Source organism: Sciurus carolinensis, chromosome 6 (assembly GCF_902686445.1).
Source record: "Sciurus carolinensis chromosome 6, mSciCar1.2, whole genome shotgun sequence".
Classification (NCBI taxonomy): domain Eukaryota; kingdom Metazoa; phylum Chordata; class Mammalia; order Rodentia; family Sciuridae; genus Sciurus; species Sciurus carolinensis.
In genome coordinates this window covers 81,442,177-81,457,676 of record NC_062218.1, presented here as the reverse complement: position 1 = coordinate 81,457,676, position 15,500 = coordinate 81,442,177, and the positions used below count along the sequence as shown (strand labels likewise).

Below are 15,500 nucleotides of genomic sequence, written 5' to 3'. Positions count from 1 at the left end.
TGGACATCTACCATATCTTGGGGCAAGGGAGGTCTTCCCAGAGCAAGCAATGGCTGAGCTAAGATCTGAAGAATAGGAGGTCTAGGAAGTAAGGAGGCGAGGGTGTTTCTCAAGGAGAGAAAACATTACATGTAAAGACCCAGAGATGAAAGGCAGTATGATCTACTTGAGTTGCTCAAAGAATTTTTGACCAGCAAAAGAAGAGAACATCCAGTAAAGGCTAACAAAGAGAAGTCTAAGCAGGAAAACGTGAGTTAATCTATGCAGTATGAATTTCAAAGAGTTAAACAAGCTCACATGTAAACTTAGCTAAGATAAACAGACAAAAAGAGATTTCTTATTGCCCAATTATTTCTAATACCATCAAAATTTTAATAAAATATCAGGAGGTCTGCTAAGTTTCCTTATAGGTTCATTTCAAATGCTGAAGCCATGTTTTGGCTGTGTTGGTGGATATAAGGAGACAAACCTATTTGCTCTCCCTGGGGTCGGAATATCTTTCCAAGCATCACCTTAAAGTTTACAGTTTTGTTTCACCAGAGAAGAAGCGTTTCCTTGCTCCTCTAGCCATGCTATATCAATCAAAAATAGGATGACATCACCAAATGTTCCTGGAGTTTTAAATTATTATTGTTGTTACGGTAACACTCCATTGCAGTTTTGTGATAAAACTGCAATAAAACTGGCACATTCATATATTTCAAGTGGCATTCAACTGTTATCCCACAGAAGGACAATGTAGTTACATATATTGGATTACAAGTGATAAAATAGTCTTCATTTTTGAGAAGGATTCCTTATAAGTTTTTATAATGGAAAAAACTTAAGGAGGCAAACATTTTTATTGGGGAATTTTAAAGAAAAAGGCAAATAGTGAATCAAATTGTTAGACATTTATAAAAAGGTAAGATACAGAAATCACATTACATAATGATTTCAACTAAGTGAAAAACTTATTTAAAAATGACTAGAAAGAATCATGATAGGCCTGGGTTGTGTCTCAGTGGTAGAGTACTTGCCTAGCATGTGTGAGGCACTGGGTTCAATTCTCAGCACCACATATAAATAAAGGAATAAAAAAATAAAGGTACACTGACAACTAAAAATATTTAAAAAAAAGAATCATGATAATATTTATGATAGGAAAACATTTGTTCTTCATTTCCTCAGTTTTACGTGATATGGATACACTATGTTTAAAAGTTTATTTTTTGAAAAGGAACAACATTGATAACAGCTTGCTTTAATATAATACATAACACTTGTCAGACAATGTCACCAGAACCCTATAAAGTTAAATATAATTACTACTTTTATTCTATAGTAAAGGGAATGAGATTTTAGAGAGGTTACATAATTCAATTAAAATCACACATGTGATAAGTGATAGACGCAAGTAGTGAACCAGACAATCTGGCTATAAAAAGTCAGCTTCTTTACATTCTTTACATTCACTTCTCAAATACATGGACTTAAACACCACATCCAAATTTCCCTTTTACATAAATTTAAAGCATCATTACTGATTTCTACAGAACCCTTTTAGGATGGAAATTTTTAGGATGCAAGGTGTAGCTTATCATATTGGTTTTTAACAGATGGTCAGAAAATACATTTCAATTGCTTTTAAAAGACAACTTGTAGGACAACATATACAAATTGAGCATTCCTTATCTGAAAAGCCTAGGACCAGAAATGTTTTATATATATTTTTTTAACTATTTGCATAGATTTTACTAGGTGAGCATCCCTAATTCAGAAATCTTCAAAATCTGAAACATTTTGAATGTCAAAGTTAGAGCTCAAAGTTTTAGATCCTGGAACCTATGCCACCTTCACATTTCAATATCTCCATTCTCCTTGCTATCATAGTTTCCTGCTCCATTTTCTCATTGCCAAAAAGGTATGCTACATGTGTAATACATATTATAATAATTATTTGCTCTAAATGTAGGTCATTAATTAGCCTTTATTATACATATGAATCATCTAGGATGCCTGTTAAAATGCAATTAATATATCCCATTCCTAGACAGTGGATAGTAAATAACGGTTTAAGAAACTGCTCCGCTTCTCTTACTTCTTATTTTGTAAATGTGAAATGTTTACCCAGGAAATAAAAACATTTGCTATTTCTTATCAAGACTGCCAGCACATTCCCTGTAACTTTTTGTACCTTATTTCTTATAACTAAAGGCCAATTCTGTGCAAATACAGAATCAATCTCATTTTCATCACATCTTGGATATATGATTCATAAAACCAGTTCAGAGAATATACACACTGAAAAGTGTAATGTCTGATTTGCTCTTTAGTCATATTTTAGAAATTATGCTATTTGTAATTTCTTAATATGGAGGTATTAATTACAGTCAAACCTGATTTCTTGTCCAGTAATGATACTGATCGATATTTTGAATAATTTCTTCCATCAGTGACATAGGATATTGGAATATGCCACAGGTAGCTGTAAAAAGAAGATATTGGAGATTATATCTCTTTCCAGTATTTCACTTAGTTACACATGTTTTGTTGGTTTGGGGACAGGAAGGAGAAATTCAAGCTATTCCCAGACAAGGATAATCATGTTAGGTTTCATTAGAATGTGTGATTACAAAACATTTAAATATACTTCACTTGAGGGTACAAAAGACATAATACAGAAACAAAGAGTATATACCTTGTATCTGAAGGCTGAATTTCAGGCTTCATGTTTAAAAAGAATCTCTCTTGCTGTATGAAAAGTTTTGTTCCTTTCCTTTTAACAGTCACTAAAGGAAATCCTTTCTGCAGGGTCCAGGTTTTCATTATTTTCTTTACATCTAGTGTTTTGTTTGTAACCTATTAAAAAAAAAAAAAGAATAAGGCATTTTTACTTAAAACATTAACTAAAAATTTGTTTTATTTGTACCCTTCTACCTTTCCCCAGCACATTTTATCAAGACAACATTTAATTTTAATGTAAAAAAGAAGCATTAAAACTGAGTTGAGTTTACATTTCTAATTTAGGTAAATGAGCAACTTCTCAAAGAAAAGAAGCATGGAACAGAACTGACTGAAAAGTAAGGGTGTGAGATGGGCTCTGTGTCAAAAAGCAGCATGTGCTCTTAGTACTTCTAACGAACAATTGAGTTCATTAAGATTAAAATCCCTAAATTCCCTAAAATTAAAATTTCTAAGAAGGAAGAAGCACTCTTTTAGGTTACAATGCTAACATTTAGAAGATATGATTAATGATATGAATTTTAGAATGAAAAGCATTGCTATTCAATTCTGTGAATCAACTGAAGTCAGATTTTCTTTATTCTCCTATGTTCCGCTTCATGTTAGTCTTTCAAAGACCTATGTGGGAGCGCCAGGGAGCAGCAGCAGAAGCAGCAGTCGGTTCTCTTGACTAAGACTCTTTAGAGAATACTGGTAAACTTTTTTGATGGTCAAAGATCTTCTTTCCGAGAAAACAAAAGAACTTATCTGCAAAATCTAGAATCTAGTGGCAGAGGTACACAGATCTCTAAAACCACTACCTTTAAGAAGTCTGGTATCAAAGATTAGGAAGCAATTTATGAACAATTGTATCTTTAAAGCAAAAGGGTTGAATTTATGATTCAATTATTTTTCTAGATCACATCTAAATTTGAATTGCTAGTAACTAAGTCACATGCAGCTAAATTCATATTATGCTACTATGCAAACTTAATCACCATATGCTTATTTAAATCACAAAAGGATTAAGTGATTATTTCTAAATTCATTGTGATATTACTCTTATATTTCTCATGGCTCTGGCCTCATTATTTATGGACCAGAGGCTGGGAAGGAAAGCAACTTGCTTTGGGGTGTTTGAAGCAATACTGAAATGAAGAGCCGGGTGCATAATTTGATGTGAATGCTGAAAAAATTGAGTATGATGTGAGGACTAAGTTGGGATGAGACTACACTATGGTACAAAAGCTGCAGTCAGTAAGGAAGGCAAAAATATTTTCTAAATGCTAAGAGATAAGATAATGGGTATAAAGTAAAGAACATGACTTTCAACTGAAATGCTACTATATGATTACCGAATTTGGAATCAAGTGTGTGTTAGTAAGAACTGACACCTTTCAAAAAGAATTCAGAGAGTAGGGAAGGTGTATCTTTTGGGCAAAAAGTTAACAGCTAGAAAACACCAGAATTCACATTAGGTTGTACCAGAGAAAGTATGGGGAAAGAGTCAAAGCAAGGACTCTTAACCCAACATTCATAAAAGTTTGAAAATGTGCAATGGTTTGTGGTTTTCCTAGGAAATATGGACAGAACATTCATCAAATTTTCAAATATGTTTGCAATATTTCAGAGAATGAAGAACCACTGATCTAGATCAGAGTAAAAAACTCAAATGCTTATCAAGGTTGTAGAATCAACGCACATGCAAGCAGAAGGCTGGGTTCATGACTGCTTTGAAGCATAACATCTACCTAACTACAATGTATATCAGAATATTTGTAGGTAACAGAATCCAAAGAGTTAAATGATCCCAGGGCAGTGTACAGTTTATGGCAGTTAGCCTGTGATATATCATCTACATAGAGCAACATGGACTCAAAAGACAAAGGGATTCACAGGAGACAGTACAGAATGGTGAATAGGAGATTTTTTTTAAAAAGAGAGAGAGAAAGAATAAAACTAGGAAAAGAGATTTTTAAAAAATCAAATATCAAAGATTCAGTAATATTAATTAATATGGGATAATTCCCTTTTCCTGACAAAAGAGGAATGAAGAATAAAGTATAGAAACCCACACATTTTTTCAACAATTAAGAACAGCATTCCCATTTCTTGACTTTAAATTCAGTACGGTATTCACAAATATTTTTATGCCAATTATACACTGATATACTATAGCCCTATCTCTTAAATAACCATACTTTGCAACCACAGATTTATTTGCTTAAGTGATAAAAATATAAACAGAAGAGTTCCTGCAGTAAGAAGACAGGACTTAAATAAATTATGTGGGTTTCACTCACCTCATTAAAACTATACCACAGATCATCACTTTGAATGGATGCATAGCTGTAATTATGCAGGTAAAGAATGATAGCATGTTGAAATACATCTTCGCTAAGGTAAGTTTTTAGCATCAACAAGAGAGAAGCTCCCTGTTTTCAAAAACAAACAAACAAAAAACTGAGGGAAAAGGAAGAAAATTATAGAACATTATAGGCAACAGAACTGAGAATCTAATATTCAAAATATAACCATTCTGAACATGTACTTTAACATATACAACCTGGTTATACTCTACTGTCTCACAGCTAGATGTGGACTATGTTCAAATTGTCTCAAACTTAAGGGATTTGAAAAAGAATTAATAGAGTTACATGTGCACTACCTTTCCATGAGTCACTCTATTCCCAAAAGTCTGTCTTCCAGATTGTGCATTACTTTCTAATTTTAGTGTGCCATGTTGCTGAAGTAGCCAGAATCTCTCCTCTTCCTACAGAGTCACTTCAAATATGTACAGGGCAGCAAGCGTACACAGAGGATTCATAACCAGGCATGCAACTATTAAGTCCACACATATTCACTCATGCACACATCTTCATTCTCACAACTACCACCTCCTCTGTTAAGCCTTTCCTTATTTGAAATAGAAATCATCTCTGTCCATCTTCAGTAGCAATTTATATTACTTTCTGCATTGGTTATATATTTATTTTCTCTTTTAGACTACATACTAATTGGGGAAATAATAGAAAAACTCAACTACAGTAATTAAAGCAGTAGCTCAATGCCTAGCAATATTTTTTGAATGAATTTCACTTCTGATAAAAATGTAACCTTGTTGTCATCAAAATTATCAGAACATATAAACTTAATACCCTACATTTTATACCTATTATTTGTTCTATAAATTTAAGTATTCATTCTTGTTCCAAAACAGTTCCTTTAGTCCTATATCACCAACTTTTCTCTCTGTACTGTAGTGTTCCCATTAACAAAATAAAAACTATTTAGCATTCCTAATTTTAAACAAATTTAAAAATTCCCACCTTTCCTTAACTTCCTGCCGCTCCAGTTATCACTGTATTTCTTGTCCCCTCTCTCTTTGTAGTAAAACTCCGCAAAAGTGTGGTCTGCATTTTCTTTTGAGTCATCTGCTAGCCATCACTCCCTAGTTCTTATCAAGGTCACCGTTAAACTTCCTGGTGCCACACCAAAGTCTGTTCTCAGACTCATCCTATCAACACACTAGTAGTATTCAGTATGACCGATCATCCATTCTTCCTTAAAATTTTTTATGGACTTGGCCTTGGGATTTCACTCTTGACTCTCTTCCTATTCCCTGGCATCACACTTAGTCTACTTTGCTGGATCCTTCTCATCTTCCCAGGGAGTCAAGTTTGGTGTGCCCTGGCATTTGCTCTTTAGAGCTCTTTTCTTCTCTACCTAAATTTGCTTCTTAGTTGATCTCCTCAACTTCAGGGGTTTTAAATGACTCCATAATTTTATATATACAACCATATTTCCCCTTGGAATTCCAGACTCATATTCAACTGCCAGTTTTGTATCTCCATTAATATATCTGATGTGCATCTCATACTGAAAACTGAACTATTTTTTTCCTTCTTTCACCAGTTCTACTTCTCCACCTCAGCAAATGACAACTATGTTTTTTTCCAGCTGTCTGGACAAAAACCTTGAAACTGTCTTTGACTCTTCTCTTATATTCCATGTTTAATCCATTAGTGAATTCTACTGGAACAACTTTTAAAAATATTTCAAGTCCAGTCATATCTCATCACCTTCACTACTGTTACCTTAGTCCACTACAACTTCCTAACTAGTCTCATGATTTCATGTGCTACTGAAGACAAGAGTAATCTTTTACAAAATAAAATGTATCATGATTTTTCCTGGATCAAATGGTTTTTATTTCACTTAGAATAAAATCAAGATTCTTGCTATTGCCTTTCAGACCCTACGATGATCTGACCTCTTATAATTCTTCTCATTTAATCTACTACTTCCTCTTCCTCTTCCTCCACTTCAGATACACTGGCTCCTTGCTGGTGCATGAACATGCAAAGCAATCTCTCATCTCAAACTATGTGGGACTCCCCAAGATCAGTCACAGGTTTGATAATGCACTAGGGGGACTCACAAAACAAAACTGACAGTCATACTTAATAAATTACAGTGAAAGGTTACAAAGTAAAATCAGCTAAGGGAAAAGTCGCATGGGATAAAGTCCAGAGAAAACTAGGTTCAAACTTTCAAGAGTCCTCTCTCAGGGTAATCATACAGGATGTATTTATTTCCTCCAGCAAGATAGGATAACATATGTGAAATATATTCTACCAGGAATGCTCATTAGAGACTCGAACCCAGGGTGATATCTGTGGAGGTGACCCCTGAAATGAAAGCTTCACAAAGCTAGTCTAGCTTGTTTCCTAAGGTATCCCCAGCACCCAGAACAAAGGCTGGCACAGGCTGGTACTTGCAAAACTTGCTGCATGAATGAATCCTCACAAGACAACCTGCATCAGTACTGGGCTTGATAATTATAAAGAACAAACAGAACATATCAAACACATTCCCTATTGTCATTTACTTTTTCTTGCACAAAATATTGATAATTACTCAGTTTCCTGCTTTTCTCAATGATGTAAGATTCAAAAATAATTAGTTACCATATCGATAGAGGTTGTTTGCTGTGGAAACAATATGATCAGAAGACAATGAATTCTGGGTTTGGAAGATAGGTACTGGAAGCAGACAGGGCTCTGTCACAACACATCCTAAAATAACTACTCTGTTTAAGTTCAGTATAAAGGCAGTAAGTTCTGTATAAGAACAGAACCATAAGTTAAGATGTTTCCTCATCAACAGCTCCAGAACAGGCTTTAACACTGGAGTAGCTCTAATTCAAAAACATTAGTTCCTCATATCTGCAGGGGATACTTTCTAAGACCCCCAGAGGATACCTGAAACTACAGGTAGTACCAAACCTCATACATACAATAAAGTTTAAATTATAAATTAGGCCTATTAAGAGATTATCAGCAATAACAATAATAAAATAAACAATTATGATAATATTTTGTCATAAATGTGACTGTAGACTGTCAAAATGTCTTATTTTATTATAGATCTTAGAAACTTTAGCACATAATTTGTTTTCTTTCTATATTAATTTAAGAAGGTTCATCTTTTCACTTAAAGGAAGCACCATTGTTTCTATTTTGTACATAGGAATTGCCAGCATCACAACCCTTGTGCATTGGGGCCATTATGAAGTAAAGTAATGGTTACTTGAACACAACACTGTGATACTGTGTAGGTGATCTGATAACTAAGATGGCTATTATGTTACTAACAGATAGGTAGCAATAAATAGTATGGATACTCTGGACAAATGGGTGATTCACACCAGGGAAAGGACAGCATGAGATTTTATCACATTACTCAGAATGGTGTGCAGTTTACAATTGACAGATTATTCCTGGAATTTTCCCTTTAATATTTTTTCAAGCACCATTATCCACAGGTAACTGAAACCTTGGACAGAAAAACTGCAGATAAAGGAAGCCTACTATATATTTAATATGGCTAATTAAACTCCTGATTTTCTTGTTAGCAGTACTGTAATTCTCCCTGTCAGTCAGGCTTGACTCTGGGAAACGTTTTTCTGCCTCCTTCTTTACCTGTCTTAACTTGTCACCAAGTCCTTTAAGTACTTACTCCCACCCAGTTTTTTATGCCCATTGTTTTCTTTCTACTCTTACTACCATACCTTATTTCAAACTTTCACATTACATGCCTGAACTTCAGCAGCAATTTCCTGACTTTAGTGTTCCCTTCACTTAAATCCACTTTATAAACTGAAACATTTTTCTAAACAGTAACTTAAATCAAGTAATTCTTCTGTTCAAAAATCTTTTGAAGCTTCCCACTGTGTACAGAAAAAAACACCCAGAGTCCTGATGGCATTAAGGACTTTCTGCCACTGGACCCTGCCGTACCTTTCTCATCTTTCTATATTTCACAGTGGCTTCCACTGCAGCCAAATGTTCTCTCTAAATAAACATTTCTTGGTCCTGATTTTTTCCTTGTAGAACCCATTATTTCATTCTTTTCCTACCCTGCTTCTCCCATTCCTCTTAACCTATATATTGTTATTATTTAACTCATTTAAATTTCCATTTTCCTCCAAAGAATCACTCTTCAGTATCTCAGGTAAAAAGTTTCTATACCATGTTAGCATGCATTATTTCTCTTACTGCTCCATAAATACCCACCTCATAAATTTTTTTTTTTTTTTTTTTTACATCAGACAGGTAATGTGCAAAAGTGGTAACAAGATTTAGAGGGAGGTACATCTCACACAATAGAGTGAACACCCAATCATCAACTCATGAGCCAAAGGATCCCACTTCCTAAATTTTGAGTTTTTTGAATATATTGAATTATATCTTAAGTTTTACATGTTTTCTTCTCTATCTAGTATAAGAATTTATTGATTTGTTTATTTTTGTACCAGGGATTGAACATAGGGGTACTTAACCACTGAGCCACATCCCCATCCCTTTTAATTTTTTTATTTTGAGACAGGGTCTCACCAAGTTGCTTAGGGCCTCTCTAAGTTGCTGAGGCTGGCTTTGAACTCTCCATCTTCCTCCCCTGCCTCCTGAGCTGCTGGATTACAGGTGTACACTATTGCATCCAGCTCTAGTGCAGGAATTTGTTAACTAATTTGATAGCCAAAATGAGGTAAATAAGCCATAACATTTACCCCTGCCCTTAAAACAATGTTGATAGCTTGACTCCTTTATTCTCTTACAGTGATCCTAACACAGTTTCGAATTTTTTTATATTTTCTTCATCCCTAAACCTGGGGCCTACTTCTTTTTGATCCAGGACTGTAATCTTTAATAGTTAAAATGTCTTTTTGCTTACTAGCTTTAGCAATTCTAACTTTAGAATATCCCTCAATGCTGAGTAACACAACTCCAGGCTTACTTAGGTCCTTTTCTGGACATGTTCTACCTGTAGATCTGCAGCACAAATCAACTTTGAAGGATGTATTGCTTATAAGACCTTAGTAACTACCTGGAGAACTAGTTGCTGAACTTAAAAAGGAGACAGAGAAAGGAAACCTCATAAAAAGTTAACACTGAAATTTCAATAGATACAAATGTCTAAAATTTTACTCAAAGTTCAGCAGGATATCTGAAAATAATATTCATTTAATATTTAAAATAGTTTAAATCATGCAACTGACTGACATTAGGAAATTAATTTGAGGTCTACTGCAGTTACATATTTTTGCCTAGCAATACCTTAAAATAGGAAAGAGAATCAAACATCTCTTCAATTTGTTCTGAAGACTGAACAGATGATGATATTGGATGAGATGAATTCAAAGAATCTTTCTTCATGGTTTTAAACCGAGCATCTAAGAAATCTTCATACTAGCAAAAATGAAACAGATTAGGATATCATGAACAGTATCAGAGGCAAAGGTTAAGTACAGTAGCTATTGATATGAATTACACTAATTATTACTTAAAGTCATAGTGAAAATATAATCAGCTGCACTAAACTTCAGAATATAAAATTTTGAAAATAGGAGATTATGACCTTCATGCACATCCCTTAAATTTAAAAATACAGTTAAAACCTAGTCACAAGAAAATCAGCATTTCCTAAACAAGAGAATAAAGATGAATTAAGAACCCATTACTAAAGTAAACAATTGCCAAATGTGGATATCCAAGATTAATATTCTAAAATGACTAAATTTTTTAAATAAAATCTGAAATTAAAATAATACATCTTTAAACTGATTTATCATATGTAGTACAGGTTTTTAATAAGACATTATATATTTCTCTTAATTGAGAACCAATAAAATAAAATATAACTCTTAAACAGAAGGAACTCTTGATAGTTCAGCAGATGAGCTCCCAAAGAATATATATTAGCGGTTTTTCAACATTCTGGGCACCACCAAGTGGTGAAACTGTATATCTCACTGCTTAATTAAATAGGGTATACAAATTTGGAATAACTTATTTAGTACCTAAAAATTAATTCCTCCTATTACTTGAAATTTTTAAACAAGCCCTACACAAAAATTTCAAATTGAAAGCTCAAAGAACACTTCTGCTTATTTTTGTGTGTGTGTGTGTGTGTGTGTGCTGGGGATCGAACCCAGGACCTTGTGCTTGCAAGGCAAACAATCTACCGACTAAGCTATCTCCCCAGCCCCAGCACACTTCTGCTTTAAAGCAGTCTTGGTTCATTTCTCCAGGAAGTTAAACAGAAAGTCACTCAATTTAAGAGTTGAAAAAGGTATTTACACTTTTCCACTCACAGTCTGAATTATTTTGGCAAAATATGGCACATCATGCCCTAATATTTTCAAATATTCCCAAATACAAAAAATATCTCCAGAGTCTAATAACAGTAACAACATTATTATGTCTCTCTATCATGGATTGGTATTCCACATTTTTGGAAAAGAACACAAAGTATGGTCTGTACCATAAAAGGGCAAATGATCTGTTTGTATGAACTTATATATCGCTGTTATAAGAAAGCACACATGTAGTGATAACAAAGAGCATTGCTACAAAATGTCTTAATTTTCTTCTCTCTTTATAGACAAGATAAAAAATGTTTTGATATGCAAAAAAGGCTTTTCAAATTTATCTAAATCCCATCAAGCAGAAGAGCCACACCTGTTAAAAATAAAATGTAAGAAAACAATTTTTTTAATATTCATTTTAATGACAAAAAATATATAAACTTATGTAATTACAGTGAAACATATCAATAAAAGTATAATTTTCACCATCAAGTTTCCTAAAGGTATAGATATCATTAACAAGGGTGAATTTCTTTTTTAACAAATGTTCACAACCACTTCATTCATAATAGTCCCAAACTGAAAATAGTCCAGGACCCCACTAACAGAAAGATAACAAAGTGTTATCATAGTATATTCATTTATACCACAGAACACTACCGAGCAAACAACATGGATGCTTCCCCCAGATATTACGCTGAGCAAAATAAGACTTAGACAAATACAAAAATGCCAAATTTCACCTATAAACAGAACATAAAGCAGATCAGAGGTTGCCTGGGTTTGAGGGTAGATGTGTAGGAACCCACTGTAAAGGGAACAAGGACGAATTTTATTATAGTTTTCTAGAAATATTTTCATTTCTCCAAATGCATAGAAAACATAACTTGGTTATTTTTCCTCTGAGCATTCCAAATAAGAAAAATATTGTACTTACACTGGAGAGTTCTTTGAATACTTTTTCCAAAGAGAAATACTCCATGAAAGTGGCAAAACCTTCATTTAGCCATAGGTCATTCCACCACTGCATTGTTACTAAATTGCCAAACCACTGTGGGAAAAACAAAGTTCCAACCAACATGATAATTACATTCTTAGGAATATTCTAATAATTGGCTGAATTGTCATCTTAACTGTCCATAACCAGATTAAAGTATCTTAATATACTCGTATTATAGTCAAATAAACTATACTTGAATAAATCAAAGACTTACAAAAGTCATATAAATTTGCTTTACAAATAAAATAAAACTTTTTAGTTTTGTATTGGCATGATTCAAACCAGAATTCAAACACCATTCTTTAAGAAAGTTGGTATTTATATAAACAGATGAATTCGGGAATATCTTTAAATGTTTTCTTCTATGAGGAAATAAAAAGAAAGAAAAAATAATAGGAGACTCTCCTAAAAATATGTTTGTTAAAAATCTTTGAAATAAAGAGTGGTTGCAGGGTATGCAATTTAGTTAGGGTAGCCTATGACTTATCTAAAATCAGCAGCAAAAGATTGAGTTGTGAGATAGTAAAACAAAACGCTTTACAGAATTACAACAGAAAAATTTCTAAGACATTATCCTAAACCTTGTTTCACTGGAAGATTTTTTGTAAGTTCTAAAGAAGAAATAATAGAAATACTCCCCAAGTAGAAATGGCTGGTCCCAGAAATAATAGATACAGAGGAATCCACAGACACCTTTTATCTATGGCCCATTTATATGAATAAGGGCTTCATATTCCAGCTTGCCAAGAAGTCTTCTCAAGGGCTATGGAGCCCTACGCAGATGTGCTTGAGGTAGAAAGCAAACAGACCAGAGCACTTCCTGGTCTTCCTTCACACAGGGCCCCTCATGACATCCTGAACCATACCCAACAATGGCAAGGACCTCACATCCAGGGCCCAGCAGAGACAAGGCATTATACACCCACACAATTTTTTTCTTTTTCTCTGTGTCACACAAAGATGCCCTCACCTTTTACTTGGGACTTCTCTCTCCTACATTAACACAGAACCCCATTCTAGCAAAAGAAGACAAAAAAAAACTCTAGTCATGACAACTGTGAATTTAAGAGTTGTCAGAGAAAAGTGCAATGTAGGGAACTTCCCTACAAAAAGTTATACCAAGAAGCTGTAAATTGTTAGGGGGAAAATGTCTTGAAGAGATAGTGACTCCAAGGTCCAGTGCTACTATTTATTAATATATGTGACTTTGGGCAAGTCATTTATTTAAGCAGAGTCAGTTTCTTCATCTGTAAAATGGGATTGTCACCCATCTTAAGGCAATTGTGAGGTGAGACGATAGGGGTTAAAACGCTTTAAATAAAAAAATGCTTTAAATATCATATAAAAACAAAGAATTTTCAACTGGAAATTAAATTTGTGCTAAAAAAAGTACTTTTTATGATAAAAGAAGGTAGTGTTTTCTGATAAAGCTGAATAATTAGTAACATCTACGTGTATTTTAAAGCTCTAGTACATGAAGTAGACACAGTCATGAGATGTAACAGCACTGGTTGTTAATACCTGATGGGCCAGTTCATGAGCAATGATTTTAGTGACTAGTTTTCTATCTGTCACTGAAGAAGTATTATTGTCATATAGAAGAGTTTCTTCTCGGAAAGTAAGCAAACCCCAATTTTCCATTGCTCCTGCTTCAAAATCAGGAATGGCCACCAAATCTAGAGATAACAGGAAAAACGTTATGAACTTTTCTTCATGTAAGGCTCTTATTAAAACCCCCTAATTAAAACAAAATATGTTACTCATTGGTTTATCATGGTAAAGGCAGTGAGTTATTTTTATACTCCTTAGTAAGTGGAACCATCCTTATTCTCTCCATACTCCTCACCCAGCTGTCAGCTGAGGAAGACCTGATCAAATCCTTTCAGGTGACTCACTGTCCCTTCCCAAAGGAAAAAAAAAGTGCCTCACAACCAATCATCTTTCTAGAGCAACAAGGATGAATGAAGTTCAGGGTCTATCCATATTGAACTCTCTGGGAACAGCTCCACATTAAAGAGCATTAAAATCCTCTTGCTCTCCCGATTTCCCATATGCAGTTTTTATTATTTGAATTAGAAAATTTCTTGGAAGTCAGTCAAACTTCAGACTAAGCCCTAAGCTAATTCCCACTTACACAGTGCCTTTGTGACAGCCGCATAACTTCTAAGTGTTTTAAGTTCCAAGTTCAGGTACATTCATGGCATGTTAGTAATTTAATAATTATGTTTTTTAAAAGAATTAACAGTGTTTCTTGTTTTTTAAAAAAATAACTTTCATAAAAACTATTTCTAAAAACACATTTGCAACACTAATCTATTATAACTGAAGTAAAAATCAGAAGTCACTGTGATTCTTACCCAATTTCTTAAGTGGGTACTGAATTTCAAAATAGTTTTGATAAAACTCAAGAAGCTTCACAGTTGTTTCCAAAGCATGGTGAACTTGACCAATCTTTTCTGGCACAGCGTATATAGAAACCTAAGGGAAAACATTATGTATGATTAAGGACGGATAAAATTAAAATGCTACAATATTCAGGTGAGTACTGTCAGGACTGGCATATCTAAGAAATACACAGAGTTGTAAGAGATATTTTAGGACAGAAATTCTTGCTTACAATTCTTTTAATCCCCACAGTTTAGCAAGTCCCTCCCACACATACAACGAAGCTCAAAAAATACCTTACTGGTTCCTTTTCTTAACTATCTTAACATCCCAAGTAAATTAGGTTCAGTCATCTTATAGAGGTTCATAAGCACTTGCCCATTTTAAATTTTATGATATTCATCTTCTCCTATTACCTAGAGTTGTCTTTCTTTACCTATGAACTATGAAGATCCTGAGTTAGATTTCAGTTTAATTTACAGTCACATCATATGTATTTAGTTTTCTTTTCAGCAGCCTATCATAGAGCCTGGTATCTAGCAAACACTAAATACAGAGGAGTCACATACTACTAGAGTTAGTTCTAAAGTTAACATACAAAGTAGAAATTGCAGATTTATTGAAATTATATTGTAAAACTGATTAGATCAACATATTCTCTTTCAAAAGTATGGCCACTCAGTTTTTCTTTCAATGCTGGGTCAGTTTACTTGTTCCTTTTTTTTTCATTTAGGGCTTGTTTCTATGGCCTATGTTTTATAT

The 15,500-nt window shown here is 33.8% G+C and overlaps 1 protein-coding gene and 1 non-coding gene across 4 annotated transcripts in view; both read right to left on the bottom strand.

Annotated features, from left to right (window-relative positions):
- The window catches only part of Lnpep (leucyl and cystinyl aminopeptidase), a 91,179-nt gene that overhangs the window by 25,377 nt on the left and 50,302 nt on the right, over positions 1-15,500 (bottom strand). For all 3 annotated transcript variants that reach the window (XM_047554970.1, XM_047554969.1, XM_047554971.1), the window contains exons 5-11: positions 14,711-14,831; positions 13,875-14,029; positions 12,291-12,404; positions 10,323-10,454; positions 5,007-5,138; positions 2,681-2,841; positions 2,379-2,467 (exon numbers count right to left, since the gene is read on the bottom strand). In XM_047554970.1, coding sequence (XP_047410926.1) covers positions 2,379-2,467; positions 2,681-2,841; positions 5,007-5,138; positions 10,323-10,454; positions 12,291-12,404; positions 13,875-14,029; positions 14,711-14,831 — 904 coding nt within the window. The remainder of the gene's footprint in view (positions 1-2,378; positions 2,468-2,680; positions 2,842-5,006; positions 5,139-10,322; positions 10,455-12,290; positions 12,405-13,874; positions 14,030-14,710; positions 14,832-15,500) is intronic.
- On the bottom strand, positions 9,311-9,411 carry LOC124987766 (small nucleolar RNA U13). Its single transcript, XR_007109275.1, has one exon. It is a non-coding gene; the product is annotated as a small nucleolar RNA U13 (small nucleolar RNA).